This window comes from Syngnathus leptorhynchus, chromosome 21 (genome assembly GCF_054491065.1).
Source record: "Syngnathus leptorhynchus isolate UIUO chromosome 21, UIUO_Slep, whole genome shotgun sequence".
Classification (NCBI taxonomy): domain Eukaryota; kingdom Metazoa; phylum Chordata; class Actinopteri; order Syngnathiformes; family Syngnathidae; genus Syngnathus; species Syngnathus leptorhynchus.
This window is the reverse complement of record NC_141215.1, coordinates 7,286,493-7,306,467: the sequence shown is the minus strand read 5'-3', so window position 1 is coordinate 7,306,467 and position 19,975 is coordinate 7,286,493. Positions and strand designations below refer to the sequence as shown.

At 57.9% G+C, this 19,975-nt stretch overlaps 3 protein-coding genes across 6 annotated transcripts; 1 reads left to right on the top strand and 2 right to left on the bottom strand.

Moving 5' to 3' along the window:
* Nucleotides 1-53: 53 nt before the first annotated feature.
* On the bottom strand, nucleotides 54-2,635 carry sco2 (synthesis of cytochrome C oxidase 2). Of its 2 annotated transcripts, none has more exons than XM_085902155.1 (3): nucleotides 1,895-2,635; nucleotides 959-1,505; nucleotides 54-592 (listed from the first exon to the last, which is right to left on the bottom strand). In XM_085902155.1, exons 2-3 carry the CDS (start codon nucleotides 1,502-1,504, stop codon nucleotides 365-367), a joined length of 774 nt encoding a protein of 257 aa, XP_085758281.1. In that variant the 5' UTR covers nucleotide 1,505; nucleotides 1,895-2,635; the 3' UTR covers nucleotides 54-364. The 2 variants fall into 2 exon arrangements, with proteins under 2 accessions (XP_085758281.1, XP_085758280.1); XM_085902154.1 differs by having other exon boundaries at nucleotides 1,763-1,909.
* Nucleotides 2,636-2,667: 32 nt separating this feature from the next.
* Nucleotides 2,668-6,440, top strand: dclre1c (DNA cross-link repair 1C, PSO2 homolog (S. cerevisiae)). 3 transcript variants are annotated; one of them, XM_085902146.1, is made up of 15 exons: nucleotides 2,668-2,913; nucleotides 3,028-3,079; nucleotides 3,353-3,437; nucleotides 3,540-3,599; nucleotides 3,682-3,737; nucleotides 3,798-3,899; nucleotides 3,957-4,029; nucleotides 4,127-4,267; nucleotides 4,360-4,461; nucleotides 4,525-4,655; nucleotides 4,735-4,789; nucleotides 4,873-4,961; nucleotides 5,062-5,171; nucleotides 5,354-5,443; nucleotides 5,508-6,439. In XM_085902146.1, the coding sequence occupies exons 1-15, from the start codon at nucleotides 2,805-2,807 to the stop codon at nucleotides 6,056-6,058; spliced, it is 1,806 nt and encodes a 601-aa protein (XP_085758272.1). In that variant the 5' UTR covers nucleotides 2,668-2,804; the 3' UTR covers nucleotides 6,059-6,439. The 3 variants fall into 3 exon arrangements, with proteins under 3 accessions (XP_085758272.1, XP_085758271.1, XP_085758273.1); XM_085902145.1 differs by having other exon boundaries at nucleotides 3,798-4,029; nucleotides 5,508-6,440; XM_085902147.1 differs by lacking the exon at nucleotides 3,028-3,079 and having other exon boundaries at nucleotides 2,680-2,913; nucleotides 3,125-3,437; nucleotides 3,798-4,029; nucleotides 5,508-6,440.
* LOC147040528 (thyrotropin-releasing hormone-degrading ectoenzyme-like) lies at nucleotides 4,138-19,955 on the bottom strand. The gene is made up of 25 exons (XM_085902141.1): nucleotides 19,035-19,955; nucleotides 17,383-17,721; nucleotides 15,877-16,407; nucleotides 15,349-15,566; nucleotides 14,989-15,271; nucleotides 14,441-14,567; nucleotides 12,125-12,279; nucleotides 11,880-11,993; nucleotides 11,063-11,200; nucleotides 10,918-10,983; nucleotides 10,787-10,852; nucleotides 10,533-10,711; nucleotides 10,371-10,459; nucleotides 10,156-10,289; nucleotides 10,018-10,073; nucleotides 9,787-9,934; nucleotides 9,609-9,712; nucleotides 9,422-9,529; nucleotides 9,014-9,181; nucleotides 8,777-8,917; nucleotides 8,630-8,711; nucleotides 7,674-8,553; nucleotides 5,308-7,547; nucleotides 4,894-5,165; nucleotides 4,138-4,782 (listed from the first exon to the last, which is right to left on the bottom strand). The coding sequence occupies exons 3-22, from the start codon at nucleotides 16,360-16,362 to the stop codon at nucleotides 8,365-8,367; spliced, it is 3,051 nt and encodes a 1,016-aa protein (XP_085758267.1). The 5' UTR covers nucleotides 16,363-16,407; nucleotides 17,383-17,721; nucleotides 19,035-19,955; the 3' UTR covers nucleotides 4,138-4,782; nucleotides 4,894-5,165; nucleotides 5,308-7,547; nucleotides 7,674-8,364.
* Nucleotides 19,956-19,975: the final 20 nt, after the last annotated feature.

Here is a 19,975-nt window from a genome sequence, read left to right as displayed (position 1 = left end):
TTGTTTCTTCCCACATTGACGACAAGTTCAATGACACGATAAACAAACTCGTTCGATTCTGAAAATAACTTTCATTTTCTGTCTTACGTTTTTTTTTTAATATACATATGGGAACCGACATGGCAATAGAAACAAACTACAGTTGACCCCTGCATATTGGGGATTTGCAAATTTACCTAGTTGTGTTTTTTTTCATCTCTTGCTTTTCATCCGTTTTTTTTTCTTTGAACACAATGCCCCGCTCGCTTCCTCCACTTTTTACTTTGCAATGCTTTTTGCAATCTTCTCGTCGTCCACTTCTGCGGAAATAGGGCAGCTTCCCGCTCAAAGTCATTTCCCAGGCTCCCGGGACGGCACCGTCGGGTCACCCGCGCTGCTCGGCCATGTGGCGGCGGACGCTTTGAGCCATGTGCTCCTTGTCCTTCAAACGGTTGTAGTAGTCCACCAGGAGTCCGTCGGGACCCAGCAGGTAGATGAGGATGGAGTGGTCCAGCAGGTAGTCGCCGTCCTGGTCCGGCGGGCCGCGGCTGGCGTAGACACGGTAGGGGCGGCCCGCCTCCTGCACCTCTTCCGACGTGCCGGTCAGGCCCACCTGCCGGTCGACACGTATCGTAGCTTGACAAGGAAGCACAAAGATATCCTTTAACACATTCGATTTTTTTCCCCCCACCCTCAAATTTTGGAGACAAAAGACATTTTGTCAAGGAATTGCTCACTTTTATCTGAATGTCACCAGTCCGACACAAACTTGAAGCTGCATCACGACTTTGCAAAGCACACAATGAACTTGCTTATTGTGCCGCATGAAATAAACAAGTGACATCTTTCCTCAGAAAATCAAAATGTCAATTCTTTCACGACACGTTATCGATACGGCTGTATTCGACACGCGAGTCGCAGCCCAAACTCTCGGTGTGGTCAAATCACCGCGGGTCGCCCGGGCACATTTGCGACTTACCAGTCGAGGGTGAAAGTCTTTAACGTAGCGGGCCAGCGCTTCCACGTGGTCGCGCTCGGGGTCGACGGTGACGAAGAGCGGCTGCACGGGCGGCAGCGAGGCGTCGGCGTCCAGCTCGGCCACGACGGCGCTCATCTTGTCCAGCTCGTCGGGGCAGATGTCGGGGCAGCGCGTGAAGCCAAAGTAGAGCAGCACCCAGCGGCCCAGGAAGTCTCGCTTGGTGCGGCGCCGCCCGCGGTGGTCCACCAGGCTAAAGTCGCCCTGACCCAGCGCCGCCCTCCGCAGCTGCTCGGCGCGGGTCCGCTGTTCCTCTCGCCGCTTCTCGGCGTCCGCCAGCGCCCACGCCGCCAGGAGCCCGCCGCCCAGGAGCAGCGACACCGCCACACGCGTCCTCAGCTTCAGCTTGGCCGGCGAGCGTTTGCCTTGCGACAAGAGGCGGGCGGGGGGCCTCGTGGCGAGAACATGACGCCGACCCTCGCGCAACGTCCTCGTCGACCCCAAACTTGCACGGAGATCCGCCGCAAGGCCCCTGAGTGCCAACAACATCCTGAGCACAAGGAAAGGTGTGGCATTTTTCAAATCTGTCCATCATTACAAGTGGAGCTTTCTCAAAGGAATGCTCCAATCCAGACAATCCTTCTGGATTTGTCCAGTTTACTTCAAGATACTGGCGCAACTATTAAAACGACTAATCGACAGCTAGTCGACGTTTAAATTCCTCGACAATTGTTGAGAGAGCTTGCGTCCGAATTTTTGGCTGTTTGTCACGTTAAATTCGACTTGCAATTGTATTTTGGCACCCACCACAGACAACGAAGACGACCTACATTCAACCCAGAAAACGAATTGGACTGCATGCTTTCACAGTCACGACACGTTTCCCTCAAGCGCTCAGCGAAGATTCGAGTTCGGGACGTTTCCGAAGTTGAAACTTACTTGGTGTCACACTTGCGCAAAAACAAAAAAAAGTCAAGGAAAAGGTCGTCCTCGTAGACGGGTTGCTGCCATTAGCACGTTGCTACCATCTTCTTCTGTGTCTAATGGCGTTTGGCAATCCGAATTTTACCGAGCATTACCGCCACCCTCTGGACTGGAGTGTGGTTCAAGAGTCGACCTCCTCTAACGTAGGATTTAGGAGGACGTCGGGCGTAGAACTCGATATTCTGTGCTGCTGATGCTGCTGCTGATGCTGCTGCTGATGACAACACTACTTCTTCCTCGCGTTTAACTGCAGCCAACAACCTGCCTATATGCGCATTAGCGCTACTTAGCGGACTGGAATGGCGCGTGTCTAAAACAGAGATACATATAACATGAATTGTGCGTTGAAGAACGCTGCCTGTTCATTGATACAAAGATAGTCCGCCTGTCCAAGTTTGCCACAGCTTATGCAGTCCACGGACCCAACCTTCGAACTGGCCTCGTTGAGGATCCGAGTACGGATGCGCACGTTGTCCTATTTGGCAGCTCCAACTGCGCAGTCGCCTCGCCCCTTCCGCCTCCTTGTTCCACATTTCGCCAGAGCCCCGATAAGCCTAGTATTACACTGATGATTTGACCCGAATAAGGGGAAAGTGGCGACGTTCGGTATAAAATTCCAGTTTCCGCCGCGCCAAACAAAACTACACCATCAGCGACCGCCGATGAAAGCAGCAACCGGTGCCGCCATGTTTGATGACGCAGTTCAACACTGCGGCGCAAATCCGTGACGTAACACATCCGCCCTCGCGCCCCCGAACACCCTGTACACTTTAGTACTCAGTGTCAGAGGAGGGAGGGCAGAAATGGTGACAAAAACAGAAAGTTGACTCTATTTGTTGGCTTTCACGGACGTATCGATGCCAACATGAGCTCGTTTGCGGGTCGAATGAAGGAATATCCGAACATCTCTCTGGATTGCTTCGACCGTGACAACTTGCACGCGCGCGCCTACTTCTTGTCGCACTGTCACAAAGGTGAGGTGAGGCGAGGTGGTCTCGTCGGCAGCTCGCTCGCTCGCTCGCCTGCCTGCCTGCCTGCCTGCCTTCCGCTCGCAAAATAGCGAAACCTTTCTTTGTCTGCGCCTTCAGATCACATGAGAGGGATTAAAGGTCCCAAACTGAAGCGAAGACTGCGCTCGAGGTGATTCGAATGCACAAGAGCGCTCGCTCCTTTGCTCCTTCCCAGGGAGGAAGAAGAGGAGAGGAGAGATGAGATGATGCTGAGGTGGCGACGTAAAAGGATGACTTGAGGATTTGCCCCTCGATCGCATCGAAGCCCGTCGGTGTAACACCAAATATGGGCGGGCGCGCGGAACACTCGATGGAGTAGAGCTTGACGTGCACGTTTGATCACAAACACCAAAAACACAATTCTGCTCCAATGCGGAGGTTGACTTGCTGTGCTGTTTTTCAGCAGTCGAGTCAAACTGTACTGCTCGCCGGTGACCAAAGAACTTCTGCTGAGCAGCCGCAAGCACCTCTTCTGGGAGCGGTACATTGTAAGACGTGCAGCGACGTTGTGTGCTCACGGCTGTTTCAAGTAGCCATTCTTCTGGAGCGCCGTGCAAAAGTATGACCAAACGTATTTCTTTTTTCTTGAGGTTCCCTTGGAGCTGGAGAGCCCCACTCAGATATCGCTGGTGGACGAGACGTCAGGAGAGGTGAGATGTGCGGCCTTGCGCCCGCCCACCGGCGTTTCTCGCCAGCCAACTCTCGCAAAACGTGAAATGTGCCGGCGTGCAGAGCGAGGAGCTGGTGGTGACGCTGCTCCCCGCCGGACACTGTCCCGGATCCGTCATGTAAGTCACGACGGCCGGAAGAGCGTGGAAACCCGACGATGACGCCGCCGCCTTCTTCAGGTTCCTGTTTGAAGGTTGCCGTGGAAACGTGTTGTACACGGGAGATTTTAGGCTGGCGCTGGGGGACGTCACCAGGATGGAACATCTGCATTCGGGCGGCGGGTATGTCTCTGCCGTCGCCTCATCTTCTTCAATTTACCGTTGGCGTCGGGCGCGCAGGGTGAAGGACATCCGGAGCGTGTACGTGGACTCCACCTTTTTCGACCCGCGCTTCTACCAGATTCCTTCCCGGGTAAACGCAAAACCGAGTCGTCCAAACATATCTCGACTTTATTTGGCTTCATACAAAAAAAGCCGAGTCTCAGCCAGCGCTTGGCTTGCGTGTGCAGGAGACGTGCGTGAGCGCTATCGTGCGTCTGGTGGGCGACTGGATCGCCCGCAGCGCCCTGCACGTGGTTTGGCTCAACTGCAAGGCGGCCTACGGCTACGAGTACTTGTTCACCAGGCTGGGCCAGGAGTTCAACACGCGGGTAAACACACACACACACACACACGCACACACACGCCTCAAAGACGCACGCACGCACGCACGCCTCGTGCCTTAGCATCTTGCCGCCCTCAGGTGCACGTCAACAACCTGCTGATGTTCCGGAGGATGCCGGAGATCCTGAGCTACGTGACCCGCGAGCGCCGGACGCAGATTCACGCCTGCCGACACCGGAAGGTGACGCCGCAAAGCCGCGCGCCACCTTCAGGTCGACGCGGCTCAAAGTTTGTTTTGGGCTAGAGCCAACAGTACGTCCACGGCAACCGGCTGCCGTGCGCCTGCGACACTGGTGCCGACCCGCGTGTGCTCAGCATCAAGCCGTCCACCATGTGGTTCGGGGAGAGGACGCACGCCGGCGACGTGGTCATCAAGTAAGGCCCCTGCTGGCCATCAGCCCGTCCGTCCGCTGGCTGGCTGGCTGGCTGGCTCACGCTCTTCTCCTTTTTGCAGGTCGGGGAGCAACGCCTTCCGAGCCTGCTTCAGCTTCCACTCGTCCTACTGCGAGGTCAGTGAGGTCACACCACGGGACTTGGAATTTCAATTTCACAATATGTCACAGTCAAGTGCCTAACGCTACCCCCAAATCAGGTCAAGGACTTCCTGTCCTACCTGCAGCCCGTGCAGGTCTTCCCGAACGTGGTCCCCATGGGGAGCACCCTCGCCGAGGTCACGCGCATGTGAGTGGTAAAGCCCGCAAAACCTCCTCAGGTGGTGAAAGTGGCAAAATGTTCCTTCCTTCCTTCCTTCCGTCCGTCCTTCCGTCCGTCCGTCGGGCAGGCTCCGGATGACGTGCAGGAAGCGGCCGCGGGATGACTTGGCTTACAAACCGCTGGGCCTGCTCAAACGGCGCCGCCACCGTGCCACGCTGACAACGGCGCCGCCTGATGGTGAGATGCGCCACAAAAACACACCCACACGTGCAAAGATGCTGAGCAGTGGGCCAAAACGTAGAAGCGTGCCTCAAAGACACACATCGCAGACATGCCACACAGACACACTTCAAATAGCACATCACAAACCCACCTCCGAGCCTTGAAGACAACTTCCTTCACGCTCGTCTTTGTCTCAGCGGATCCGGACAGCGCCGACGACCTCTTTGATGGCCTGGCGGCGGCTCCGCCGAAGAAGCTGCCGCGGACGAGTCGGCATCTCCCCGACGGTGCGTCCACGTCGAGCTTCCCGTTAGCGCTAGCGTGTGCTAATCACTTCTGGCTGTTTGACAGAGCACAGAGCGCCCCAGGCAGCGTCCCAGCCAGCGTCCCACGCCGCCCCCGAGGAAGACTCACCGTGGCTTGTCGCACGCGAGCGCAGCGACATCAACAACTTCATGGACTGCACCGAGTCCAACGACGACGACGACGACAGCGAGGAGGACGAGCAAAGCGACCAGACTAAATGGCCGGGTCAAAGGGGAAGCCCCTGCGGCGAGCCGCCCAAATGGGAGGACTTCTTCACCGTGGACAGCCAGAACAACCTCAACGGCCAACGGCAGGCGCGACGCCCCCTTAGCCCCGCCCTCTCCGGGCCGTCGAGCGAGCGGGAAGACGACGTCGCCGACGACGACTTCTCTCTCTCGCCGTCCGCCTCTGCTTCCGATCATTCTTGGCAGAAGCGCGACGCCGCCTCGGAAGCGGACGAGCCGCCTCCCTCCTCGCAGTCCTCGTCCGATTTTGACGTGGCGTGCACGCCCGACTCCAAAAGGCCCACGCCCGAGCAGCTGGCGCACCTCTACAGGAGGTTGGCCGACGGAGACGACCTTTCTTGTCCCGACTGAATCCAAAAGACGGCTGGCTTCCCGCTTTGGTGCCAGAGAATAAGGCTTTTTTCTTTCTCTCACTGAACCAACACGTGCTTTTTGGAAAAATAAACTCAATGCCACAAACAACATAGCTCAACTGAAAAGTCACTAAGCTGCCACTCAAAGATGCGCAACGTACACGGACGGCACAAGTATGCACAAGTTCGCTAGTGCAAGAAGAGAGGGAAAATGGGGGGATTCTGGCTCCGTCTGCAGGAAAGGTGCGGTGCCATTTTCAACCAGTGGAGGGCGCACTCGCGGCACGGCACAGCACGCCACTCGGCTCGCAGGTTGCGCTCGTTCGACACAAAGATCGGGGGGGGCGTTTTTTGTTATGTACTTGATGACTTTTTGCTCCTTTTAATGCCAAACGATCAGACACATCAGTCATCGTTGAGCAAAGCGCACGTTAGCCTTGGCGGTGGCATTTTCCGCATCATTAGCCGTCTGTCGGCGGCACATTGGACACCCGGCCCCCCTGCAGGAGGTCCAATTAGGAAGACTGACGAGCCAAAGCCAAGCGTGCCGCACTGCCGCCTAGCTTCGCCTCGGCGCCATCAATCAGCTAATCAGCGGACTCCTCCCATCACCGAGCACACACAAGGGGTAGGGACACCGAGAGGAGCGCCATGACAAAGGGAGAGCAGAGCGTTTGGGCGAGGCATGCCGTTAGCGATAGCATAAGTGCCGAGTCACTTCTCAAGTTGACCTTTGGCCCGGCGGCTGTCATCTGGCCGCCTACTTTCACCTCCTTTCAATTTGCGCAAACGTTTGCTGGTCTTTCTACGCTCGGCCCCGTATCCTAATTGCCTCGGTCGTTTTTCAAAACAAAAGAGCGTTTGGCGACCGCATCTCAGCGTTTGACCGAGCGGAAGAAAAAGGACTCGACGGAAGATAGCGAGCGACGCGGCGGCGGCGGCGTTTTCTGCCAAATGTCAAAGACGACAGACAATGTTTTGCCCGAGGCAGAAAAATAGAGAATCCATTTCCATTGCTCGCCGACATCTGCCGCCGTATTTGCACATTGTTTCCGACATTGTGCCTAGAGATGAAAAAAGAGCCACCCACTGCAATCGGCGAGCCAACGTTGCTGTGGAATATTTGGGCTGAAAGCCTGAAATCCTCCCCGGGATGTTTTGAGCCCGCCGTTGTAGCTAAGCGGGGCGGGGCGCTGCTTGGGCGCTTTTCAAGCATTGTGATGGATCCTGCGGGAAATTGCCAGCTCATTTGGGGGCGCACGGTGATGCGTGGTGAATCTGTTGCCTTGGCAACCAGCCACCACACTTATCAGGAAAGGACACTTTTTGTCTCTTCCCGGAGCGGAAGGCGGCATTTGGGAACGCTTACCGTGCGCTCCCGGCTCTCCCTCCTTACTTGCTATATTGATCCCTCCTTCGCTCGGCGCTTGCGTTCCTCCTCCTCCATCTGCTGGTGTTCGGAGGAGCACGGCCGGCCGGGCCAGAGGCTGTCAGGGAGAAGGCGGCGGAACGAGCATAGGATTAGCTGGCATCCTAAAGCGCCCGAACGCGTACGGGAGCACTTATCGAGCGGGCCGAGAGCTGTTGGCCTCCTGGCGTGCGCTCCGACCGACCTTTGTTTGCAGGTGTGGTCCAGTCCGCTCTTAGCTTCCTAACAACTTGCATGGCGCCATTTTCCCTGTGGAAGCTCTCAAGCCACACTGGCTCGTGTGCATCTGTGCTCGTTAAGTGACAACAGCAAGGTTTGCATTTATTGGCCAATCAGAAGGCAGGAAAGCACAGCCCAGGAAGTCACCTACTACTTGCGTTAAAAAAAAAAAGAAAATCTACCACTTCCTATTTCCTCCACATCACAGTCTTCAACAATAATTTACATTTTCACACTCCATTGATACTTCACGCAAGGATCAGCAAAGTCGTGATGACCATTAGAAATAAATTTGCCCAACAAAAGGTGTTCTGTTCTGGTGGATGTTTTCGTGGAGTTGGTCAGGAGCTTCCTTTCCACTCCACTCCACTCCAACGCAAAGCCTGTGTTCCATTGGTTGGGAGAGATGGGCTAAGTGGGACTTGGATGGGGCCAAGGTTCCAGGCTCTTTTTTTTTTTTTTCCCCCCCACAAAGTCAAAAAAACGAGTTCTCACAAAAAGGCATGCTGCGGCCGATCTGTTCGGAGCCCAACCGATGACAAAACCGGCTATCTGACATTAGCATCGCTCACGTTAGCCACTAGCCGCTAACGGCTGCCGACTTGCTTGGGTGTGGCCGGTAAGTGAGAATCAATCGCACGAGTCCTTCCGAGTGGTTAAGCTGCAAGCGAGACGTCGCTCGGCAGAGAGCGGCGGCGGCGGACGGGGGCGGGACCTTTGCGCAGGAACTGGTAGAAGTGTCGCCGATGGAGGCGGTGCCAATGCACGTTGCCCTTCACGATCTCCAGCGCCCGGGGCATGGCGGGTCCCGCCCCCTCTCCACTGGATCGGATGAACTCCTTCAACTGCGGGCAAAGAGGCGGAAGGGAGGTTGCCATTAAGGAGCGACCAGGAGTGCGGTGCGGAGCGGCGCGGCGCTACCTCATCCAGCTCCTTCTCTGTGTTGAGGAACTCGGTGACGCCGGTGATCAGCTTGGAGTTCATGAAGAGCGCCTCGCCGTACCTGAGAAGCCGGACACGGCGGTCACGTGACCGGTCGCGCGCAGCCGAGGCTCGGTCGTGGCTCACCTGGCGTCCAGGACGTCCCACTTGTCGCGGAAGAAGCGCCACGCCAAGTTGCGGCCTCGAGGGTTGCGGCCCACGTGGATGATGACGTCGATGGCGTCCTGCTCGGCCACCAGCTCCGACGTCAGCGACAGGTTGAGTAACCTGGCAAACGGCAGGCGGGCTCAGACGTGCTCTTTTGCCCGCCGTGTCCGAGCTGGCGCTCGAAAACTCGCCGCTCGGACGGCGGGAAAAACGGACCTGTTGAGCAGGAAGGCGTTATCGGAGCAGGTGAGCGCCTCCAACAGGATCTTCTTCTCGGAGACGGCGTTTGACGAGTGGAACTTCATCCAGATGAACTCCCAGACATCTTCGTCCATCAGACTCACGCCCGTGCAGTAGACCACGTCGCGAATGTTGGGCGGGATCCTGCAGGCACGCACGCACGCACGGGCTTTCCTGCTTGTGCTTCACTTGATGTGGCAGCTGACTTAAGTCACGTCATGCTTAAGTGACAATGTAGGTCGACTGCACGCAGGAATGCACTTTGGTCATTCAGGCCAGTGATGGAGCGTGTCCACTCTGATGGCAGGCAGGCAGGCAGGCAGGCAGGCACGTTCCAGCCAGCGCGGCCGTCTGCGGCCATTTTCTCCAGGGCCAAATGCATACCTGTTCTTGTTGCTGGAGATCCAGTCGGAGATGTACGCCACGGCCTGTCGGTGGCACTGCTTGTTTCCGAAGCTACACGCCAACATGATGAGCTCCCGCTGCAGCTCCCTGCACACACCAGCAGTGTGTGTGCGTGGCAATGTATGGAGAAAGAGAGCCAGAGTGTGTGTGTGTGTGTGTGTGTTACTCAGTCTGGTAAGCTGCTTGTAGGACGCCGCCTTCGCCATTAACAGCGTTACTGGGCCAGCCCATCTCATGGTAGCGCCTTGCCACTTGCTTCAGCACGTAGTCCTGCAAATACACACACACGCACACGCACAAGAGATGCGCCGTCGCCACGGCGGGCTGGCCAACGCGCGCCTTACGCTGAAGAGGTTGTAATCGTCGGTGCGGTCCAGCAGCTTGTCCAGCTGGTAGAGCGCTCGGCTGGCGGCGTGCCAGGGAAGGAAGGACGCCTCCTGGGGCAGGTAGGCCATCAGCTGCAGCGGCACGCCCTGCGGGAGGTAACCGGCCCTGCGCCGGCCGCCGCCGCCACACGCGCACCTTTCTGTGCTGATCCTTGCGTGCGCATGTTTGCGCGTGGGTTCCATCCTCACCTGGCCAGGTTAAAGGCGTCGTCGATGAGCCCGGCGCGGTTGGCCACAGAGATGACCTGCATCGCACGCAACGTAGTCGTGACGCGCTCACTCTGTCTGGCAAAGCGCTCGCTGGCCTGCCGGCCGTTGGTTCGTTACCTGCGGGTCGGCGTGCAGCTGCTCAATCAGCAGCTTCCAGTTTTGGAGGTCGTAGTTGACGCGGAAGTAGCCCGTCTGGTTGATGTTGCCGAGCAACCAGGTCTTGTCGTCCATCTCGCTCATCACGTGACTTTCTGGGGCGCCGCCCGAGAGCCAAAGGACGACCATTAGCCGGGCTGCGACGGGCCCGCGGACGGCCCGGCCCGCCGGAGCACCTGTCTTGTTGCGGATCCAGACGAGCGTCTCCGAAGACACCCGAGAGCCGTTTCCCACGGCGAGCGTCAACGGCACCTGCCACTGGAAACTATCACAAACAACAATGACAACATTTGGTTCGGCTGTCAATCAGAGCCGTACGGCGCCGCGCTTTCTTTCACCTGCTGTTGCCCCGCCCGTCCTGTCCGTAGAGGAAGTGCTCCTGGCTGACGCTGATGTACCGCGTGGCCGGCTGCCCCGCCGGGTTCTTGCTGACCGTGACCACGGGGTAGCCCATTTGCAGAGTCCACCTGTCCATCACGGCGCCCACGTCGATGTCCCGCCCTTCGGAGCGCATGGCCTGAACGAGACACAAAATCACACGGTCCTCTCTCACCTGCCGGAATAACAAAGAGGAATCGCTCCCTCCGCTTACCTCAGACAATTTCCTCCACAGGTCGTCGCGCGCCGCGTTGCCGTACATGTGACTCAGCAGATAATCCTGGACGTCAAAGTCAAGGTTTTCCAAAGCACTGGCGAGCAGCCATTGCGTCAGCGCTTACTCACGTTCAGTCCTTTCCGGAAGAGTCTCTGTCCCATCACGTTGGCCAGCATACGGATCAGCGCCGCCCCCTACGGGACGCGCAAATAAAGGCGACGGTGGAGCCGAGCAACAAATAACGACGGCAGTCTCTTTGCGCGGTGGGTGTACTTTTTTGTACGCGATCCAGTCGAAGACGCGGTCGATGTCGGCGGCGTCCCGCACCTCCTGCGAGATGGGGTGAGAGGAGCTCAGGCCGTCCAGCAGCATTACCTCGTGGAGGACGTCCGTCAGGAAGCGTTGCTTCTCCTGCCAGCGCAAAGAAAAGCTCATCCTCACGTGCGCGCACACATCCATTTGGAGCGAGCGCCGTCCGTTTCGGGCCCGATCCCGTGGCGTGGCGTGGCGTGGCCGCGGATAATTAGCGCTTACAGTCCAGCTTTCCTACTAATGAATGTCACGCTTAATCAGCCACGGTGCGTCCTTTTTTTTTTTTTTTTTTCTTCTCTCCCCCATTTGACTTTTTCACTGCTAATTAACTTCATGAACAGCAACTTTTTTTTTCCCTCCCTTCATCGAGCGAGATCATCGGCCTAATTCAAAGATGTCGCGGATTGACTTTTAATGACTCGGCTCATTTTTTAGCCAGATGATGTTCAATGAAAATGTGCGCTAGCTAGCTGCAAGTACCTGTCGTCATTTCATTGGGTTCTTGTTGATCAACTAACACCTGCACGCAGCCCGTCGGCACATCTTACACGCACACGCAGTTCGGACAAGAGCGCTCGATGGCAAAGAAGGCTAATTAGGCCGGACGGCAGATGGGTCCCGGCGCGCACGCCTTGGCAGACGACTGTTTCCTGGAGCGAGCGGCGGCCTTCCTCTTTGACCTCGGCGACCGACATTTAGCGTACGTGCAAAATCCTGACGCGGATGTTTGGCGCTAGGCAATGCTGGCGAAGGGAACGACGTCAGTAGCCGGACTCACCATGTTCCACTTGGGGAAGAGGAAGTCGGTGCCCACGTACTCAAAGTAGTGAGCGAAGCCTTCCTTCAGCCACACGTCCTCCCACCACAGCGGTGTCACCAGGTCGCCGAACCACTGGCGGGCGGGCAGGCAGGCAGGCAGGCAGGCGGGCGACAATGGTCATGTGACTCGGCCATCCCGTGAGAGCCCGCCCGCTGAGCCCTTTGCGTGGGTGAAAATCCCAAGCGCCTTTGCGGCCATCTCACCTGGTGGCAGATCTCGTGGACGACCACCATGGTCAGCTCCATCTGGTAGGACGCCGACGAGACTTGGGCGTCCAGGAGGATCTTCTGCTCCACAAAGACGCTCAGGCCCCAGTTCTCCATGGCAGCGTACGGGTGCTTGGGCACCGCCAGCAAGTCTATGTGCATGCGTGCGTGCGTTGGGCAAAGAGCAAAATCAAAACGCTTCAACCAATACAAACGTGCCGGGTTGCCACGGAAACAGTCAGAGGTCCAAAAATCGCGAGACGGCGTTTTTTCTTCGCACGGTGCCGAACATGCAAATGAGACGTTGAAATTGAAGCGAGAGCGATGGGTTGGTTGGCTTGGTGGCGCCCGCTCGCCAGCACACGAAGCACATCCGCTTTGAGAGCGCGCAACTGGACGCACACGCTGACATGGAGCACCAAATAAAGGAACGCACATCCACATCACGCGGATGCACCCACACACACCGACGACACGTGGTGAGGCAGAGAATAGCGTCCATCTTGGCCGCCTTTCTTTCTTTCTTTCTTTCTTTCTTTCTTTCTTTCTTTCTTTCTTCCCGTCTTGCCATTTTGCGCAGGGGCCGATTCAAGTTGACGTGTGCGCAATTATCGGATTAGGGCGTCAACGTGTGCGGCTGGTGGGAGCCCCGGAGCCGCCTCATTACGTTAATGCGCTATTTGGCCGGCCGCAGGCGCGGAAGCGGGACGGCAATTAGTTCTCATCTCATCAGCTTGAGGCTGAGGCGGAGTCCCGCGGCTCTTTGGCCGTGAGCGTGTACATGACAACTGGCATGCGGGCGCAGACGTCTGTCTCCCCGCGTCAGTTGACCAAAGACGCTACCTTTTTTCTCTGTCTCTGCACTAACGTGCATGCCGCGTCTTTCTAATTGCTTCTTCTTTGTTTACGTCCGCGCAAGCAACCAGAGCGTATCACAGAGGCGTCAACGCGGCGCGACGGCCCGTCACTGATCGCATTGTAAAAGTTGAGAAGCTTTTCCTCTGGGTTGACGTGGGAAGGGATAAATCGCGGTCCGGCAAAGCCAGCCCGAAATGAGCGCGAGCGGACTTGACGTCACACGGCAAATGCTTTTGACGCGTCCTAATTTCAGCGGGGCGCACGCACGCACGCACGCACGCATTGTGCAGCCCGATGTACGGGTGTGAGCGTGCTTCAGCCGCTTGCAAGTGTGCCTTACGGTTGCCGAGGTAACCGCTGCATCCGCATATGTCACCGGGGTCACCTTGGCGACCCGGGCGCTCACCGATAAGCTACAATGACTCGCAGGTGTCATAACCATATCCGCCGAGGACGGTTGCTGTGGAAACAAGCGTCCCAACGGCAGCCCCGGAAAGGGTTACGTCCACCTCCGGTCGTTGTTACGGTTGCCACGGTAACTTGCGGCACACATTCGGTGGGCTCGTCGACGACAACATCATCATCTCGTCTCGCAAGCTTTTCAGAGGAGGAGAGGCAACTTTCATTGGGGTCACAATATTAGGAACAGCAGAGCAGCAGGGCGCTTGTGTAACTTCTCACAAAGTCAAGTGGACTCGTTGTGACTTGAGAGCAGCACGCAGACAGCTGACTGGCCCCGAGCTCTCCCCGCATGCGTGCATGCGGGCGTGCGTGCGTGCCTGTCGCATAGCGCAAGCACGCTTCGCTCAAGTCCATCTGTTGTGGCGCGTCGGCCTGAGGCGCCGCACAAGGCTCGCGGACAAAGACAGAAAAGCGCACATGGTGAATAGGTGCACGTGTGCGTGCGTGCGCGAGCGCGTGTGTGAGCCCGGAGGCTTGGCCATGTGGGCGGGCGGCCCGCTTCCCAGATGGAGGCTCAATTCCACGCAACTCAGCAGTCCAATCGGGCGCGAGGGCGGATCACCTGAGCCTCCGCATTCCCGCTCGGGCGCAAAGGAACTCCTCGTCGCTTCTCAATTGGCTTTGGAAATCAAGTGGGCGGTCGAGTAGCCATGTGACTTACTACTCTGTAACTGCGCCAGAACACGGCCGACAGGTGCGTCAAATTGACCGGCGAGGCTATTGGCCGAGCCATAAAAGGGGACAATTTCCCCCCCCCCTGGCTGGCGGGAAATACGTGTTGCCAAGCTACCCCCTCTGCACTGTTGTTGGGGTGTGCTGAGTGCTTTGACATAAGCAGGATGAAAAAGGGGGCCCTTTATTTGGAGCACTCGGGGGAGCGGCGCAGGCCGAGCCACAACAGATGGCGCCCGGCCGCTCGGGGACAGCGCGACGCGGCCGCCACGGGCGCAAACATCTGCCGGATGAGGACCGAGGCCGCCGGAGCGCGCTTACCGAGTTTGGGCAGCGCGTAGGCCACCTTGAAGTAGTCCTGGTAGAAGGGCAGAAGACGCTTGGTGATGTCAAGCGCATAGTCGCCCGCACCGCTGGCTATGGCGTCCGGTCGGGCCAACAAACGGATCTGGGGGAAAAGCACAACGTCATCATCTTCACGCTCGCCATCCAAGATCAGCGTTTGGTGTGCGTGTCGGGAGCCCAAAAAGCAAAAGCGGCAGGCACACAAAGGCGTCCGTCCGTCCGTCCCATTGGCGCGCCACCGACGGGCCGCAGCTGGCGCCGCGGGGCGTGCGCTAATGCGACACAGCTGCGCTTAGGAATGCCAGGAAGTGACCCGTGTCCACTTCCTGGAGGAATTGGATGACATCATCTCTCCAAGTCTCAGACAAAATGAGACATGCGGGCATAAACGTGGACAGGCATTTTGAGCCGCGCAACTATTTCTTTGACCGGATCCCAAAAAAACGCAAAGACCGTAGTTTGAAGTTGTCTTTTCACCAATGGCCATCAGATGGCAGACAAAGCGGGCCGTCGGCGGGACTCACCGTCACTCCGCCGTCCGTGCTGGTCTCCCTGGACGCAAAGTCGCACACGGCCCAAGCCAGGTAGTAGGTGGACATGGGCGGCGTGCGCGCAAAGCGCCGTGTGGTCCAGCCGTCCTCCCCGCCGGCGGCGGCGGCGTCTTCCAGCGCCGGCATGTTGCTCAGCGAGGTGTAGCGAGCGTGGTGACGCAGGCTGAGCGAGAAGGTGGCCTTGAAGGCCGGCTCGTCGAAGCACGGGAAAGCCTTGCGGGCGTGCGTCGGGCTGAACTGGGTCACCGCCAGGTACCTGAGCGCAACCAGACTTTCCTCTCTCCACGCTGGCAAACGGAAGATTCGCCCGCCCGCCGGCCGGCCGGCCCGTACCGTCTCTGGCCGCCGAGGCCGTAGGAGCTCCTGAAGAATCCCAGCAGCTCGTCCTCGATGGCGGCCTCGAAGGTGACGTCGAGGCGGTACGTCCTGGAAGCTCTCAGCTCTCGGTGCAGGACCAGCACCAGCATCTGATTGGCCGGGAAGGCGAAGTGGCGCTGGACTCGGACGGCTCCGCCCCCCGGCCGCTTGGCCGTCACCGCCACGCTCGACACCTGCGACCGCCGCAGCAAAGCTTGAGGAGCAATGAGAAACTTTTCTGGCCGAAAGCGCGGCGACCTTCCGCGAGTGGCCAAACCTCGGCCAGCTTCTCTGGGGCGACATTCAAAGCTACTCTCGGGACTGAAATCTTATTCAAGTTATAGATCATTATTCTGCGAGCATAAGCCTCTCTCGAGTCTTATGTCGAGACCGGAGTCTCGGGTCAGGACTCGAGCTACCGTCCCATTCTCCCAAGACCCTGCTGACGGGCGAGGCCGACGGTGCCGTCACCTAGCAGGCAGAAGCGGGATGCGGCGTGCCTACCTCCAGTCTGTCGGCGTGCAGCACAATGAACCTGGTGGCTTTGAGGCACTCCACGTCGATGCCGACGTCACCCGAGAAGGTGAAGTTGTCCATGTGGACGGCCACGTGGAGGTCGTAGTGGCGCGGCCTGACGGCGCCGGGCAGCCGGCTCCTCCTCCACGGCTCCTCCTCGGCCGCCGACACCCGCTCCCCCCTGCCGCCGCTCGGCCTGTCGGCGCCCGGCGGCCCCCCGGCCTCGGCCTCCTCCTCCTCGGCTCCCCCGCACTCCTGGAAGCGAACGGCCAGCGCCACGGCCACGGCGGCCACGGCCACCAGCGTCACCACGGACAGCGCGAAGGCGGCGACGAGCCGCTTGTGGACGCTGGCCGGACGTTCGCCGCTGCCGCCAATCACGCGCGGACGCCCTCCCGTCACCGACGCCGCCCACTGCTCGGACATCCTGCGCCCGCTGCGCGTGACGCCCGACGTCAGGTCACGCGGGCCCATGAGGGGGGGGGAACTTTGCTGTGACGGGCCGACGTCTGATCACCGCTGGCGGGCAAGAGAAGGAAGAAGAAGAAGAAGAGCTCACTCCGAGGCCACCTGGAAGCCAGCGTTGAATGCAAAGCAGTCTCCAAATAAGCCGTAGCTCACTCTGGCTCACTTGCCGCGCACCCGCCCGTATAGAAGCGCTACATTTGGCTACGAGCGCAATGGTACTTGACGCGACCAGAGGCGGTGAGCACGCCTTTCTTTTTCTTTCCCAAATGGTTTTCTCCAGCCTTTGCGCGCGTCCGCGATTGGCTAATTGGTGATCGGAAGCCGATCGTCCGGCCGATCGCTTCCGTCCAGTCGCTGACTTTGCAGAGTCTGCGAGAACAAGCTGACGAGTCCTTCTTGGTTTTATTTTGTTTCTCCCCAAATCGCTCCCTTTCTTTCTCTTCCTTACGAGCCGAGCCGGCTACACTCACGTCACGCAGGAAGTCCGCTCAGCCGGAAGCCACGAAGCATCCCGAGCACGGCGCAGCGGCGGTGGCGGACGGCTCCACGACGGACATCGAACGCAGGCTGAGAAGGTTCCGCTCCTCCGCTCCGCTGAGGCGACCGAGCGGTTGCTTTGTGTTGGCTGGCGCTGAGCAAAGTCGAAGCATGCCGTGTTGTGCTGTGTAACGTGGCACGGCGTCTGAAGATTTTGTCGTCAACTTGACAGCTTGCCGCTGCCGCTCTCACATCCTCGTGCGGGAGGATGAGGAGGAGGAAGAGGAGGAGGAGGGGAGGGGCCGGGGGAGGCAGCTGAGCCTCGCGCGCGCCTGCCTGCCTGCCTGCCTGCCTGCTCAGCTCGAAGCATAATTTGAAGGTGAAACTTTCCACATTAGCCACCAGAGACGGACGCCGTACACGTCGGGATGCAGCTCACCTGCCGCCCACACAAGTCACATGACCTCTGCCTGCGGTCGCAAACTGCTAGTTGGGTGACTATCGACAAGCGGTGAAAGGAAAAAGCTCAACTCTGGTGCGCGAACTCACATGGACGGACGAGCGCGGGCGGCCTTCACTTTGCTTGCTTCCTCGTGCCAATCGACAATCACTGAGCCGTGAACAAAATAGTCAAGTGAACTTCTGCAAAGCACCAATTGACAAAGCCCGCGTTGAGCACGTGACGAACAAGTGGTGGCCCTGCTCTGCAAGTTGCCTCGCAAGCGCGGCGGGAACTATGAGCGAGGAGCTTGAGGCACAACCGGGGAGAAGATCACACTGAATGGAGCAAACACTCAGGCGACGAGCGGTTGACAGACAGCATGCTCTCCTTTAACGAGCCTGATGAGTCGCACCTGGGCCCTCTGCCACTCTGCTCACACTTGCTCCCTGTGGACAAAAGAAGTATGCCACCCCGGACAGGTGGCAGGAACCAAAAAAAAAAAAGAAAGAAAGCAATGGAAGCAATAAAAGCCGGAAATGAGTTAGCGGAGCACGCGTAAAAGTTCCGAAAGGACGCCGCGCCGAGGGCGCGAGTGACAAGCTTTGGTTGCGCGTGCGTAGAAGTGGGGAGGGAGGTGTGCATTTTTCTGGCTGTTCATGCCTCATTTGAGATGGAGAATGAAACATTGGCAGTAAGCAAACAACTTGATGGATAGCTGCTATTATCAGACGACAACCTCGCTTGCCCACTGTGTGTTTGGCAGCCACGCGTGCGTGTAGCAAACTGTGGCAGACCTGCCGCCTCATTCTACTACTGCAAATCCACCAAAGTGCCAAACTATGTCAGGGCTGCCTCATTCGAGCACTGCAAATCTGCCTTTCTTGAGCGCCAATGTGCGTGCGTGCGTGCGTGCGCGCTGCTGCTGCGGCTGCACTGCTGCTGCCACCTGCTGGCTGACAAGTGAAGGCGCGCGGGCGCCAGCCGCATTCCATCTGTTCACGCGGAACGATGACGTCACCACGCCTCCTCCCTCCCTCCCTCCCTCGAATCAAGCCCATTTCCCAATTCGGTTGAGACGGAGGGCGGGTGTTCTTCACATGATGAAGAAAATGAAGGGAAAGCCACAAACACCACGCCACTTGTTTTGGTTGCTCGCCACGGCACCGGCGCCAGTCCAAACACTGGAAGCGAGACACTTTGGGATACACTTTAATGTTGTTCATTTGTAAAAATGTCCCAAAACACACTTGGATGGCTTTGCGCTTTATATGATAGGAATGGCTGGCTGCAGCGAGAGAGCAAACGTCTCGCGATAGTGCAGGCAGGCGCCTGAAAACATTTGTTATACGCTTTGTGGCGCCACGCGCTTGCCGGTCAAAGGTGTAACTCGCTGTCGGTGACGATGACCTCGGCGGCGCAGGACTGCACGCGAGGAAGGCGAGCCGTTAATAAAGCCTCGGGAGCGTCTAACAAACGGCGGCCCGGTGGGGGAGGAGTGGCCCGGCTTGGGGCTCAAAATGGCCCACTTGCCAGCCATGGGTCATTTTGCGTTGTCACGCCGCCCCTTCAATTTGGTTTTTGGTGAATTGGCAGCGGGCCAAGATGAGCGGCTTCCTCGCAAAATGCCCGACGGATGGACGGACGGACGGACGGACGGACGGACGGGCTGTTTCTTATGGGGCTCGCATGCACGGAGCAGTTCAGGGAGACGCTAAGGGCCTGTCATGCGTGCGGCGCGGCGTGGTGCGTGTGGTCTTACCTGCTGGTAGATCCGCTCGGGGCCGGTGGTTCCCTGCGGACAAAACGGCGTCGTTTTTCTTCTCCCTCTCAATGACGGCATTTCTCGGCACGGCCTTCACGAGCATTCCAGGAAATCTGACACCTTCCCCCGCTGGCCCAAGTGAAGGTGCCTACACCGTGGCTCAGCTGGAAGCCACTCACCTGCGCATTGTAGACGCTGGTCTTCACCGCCGCGAAGATCAGCAGACATCCGACGATCTAACAAAGAAGAAAGAGAAGAGGCACACTGTGGCGACTTATCGACGCCGGCCGCAAACTGTCATCAGTTTGCCGGCTGCACAAACTCAGCATTTGCTGGCTTTTGCCCATTTTAAAAGTGAATGGAACAAAGTCGGATTCTTCTCGTCGTCCACGGAGCAGATACGCATGTGTATTTGGTGGGGACAAAACTTTTAGAAGAGCCAATGATTGCTGTCATATGGGGGGGGGGGGGGGGGGGAACAACTTTGGAGACTTTTCCATTGACTTGTCCAGTCCACACACACGGTTGAAGTTTCGGTTACAATATCAAGCAAAAACGATTTTGGTTTTCTTCCAAAGACGTTTTGTCTCGTTTTCCCTCGGGCGCGATCCGAGAAAAGACTCGTCGTACTTACGGCAAAGACGACGTTGAAGAAGACAAAAAGGCACTTGAGGCAGCCGTTAACTTTCCCCATCTTGTCTTGTCGGTGCTTGCGTGCGTGCGTTGATTTGATGAGGTGCAGCTTGTCCCAATGGAAAAAGCTGCATCCGCACGAGCTACCCCGCCCATAGACCAACCCCCACGCGCTCCAGACACGCACTTGGATCATTCTTGGATGTCATTTGGAGTGAAAACGAAGCTGACTTTGGAGGAATGTACATCCTGGCAGTCAAAACCTTCCTGCCTCCGCTTCGGCTCGGCACGGTTTAGAGAGAGGC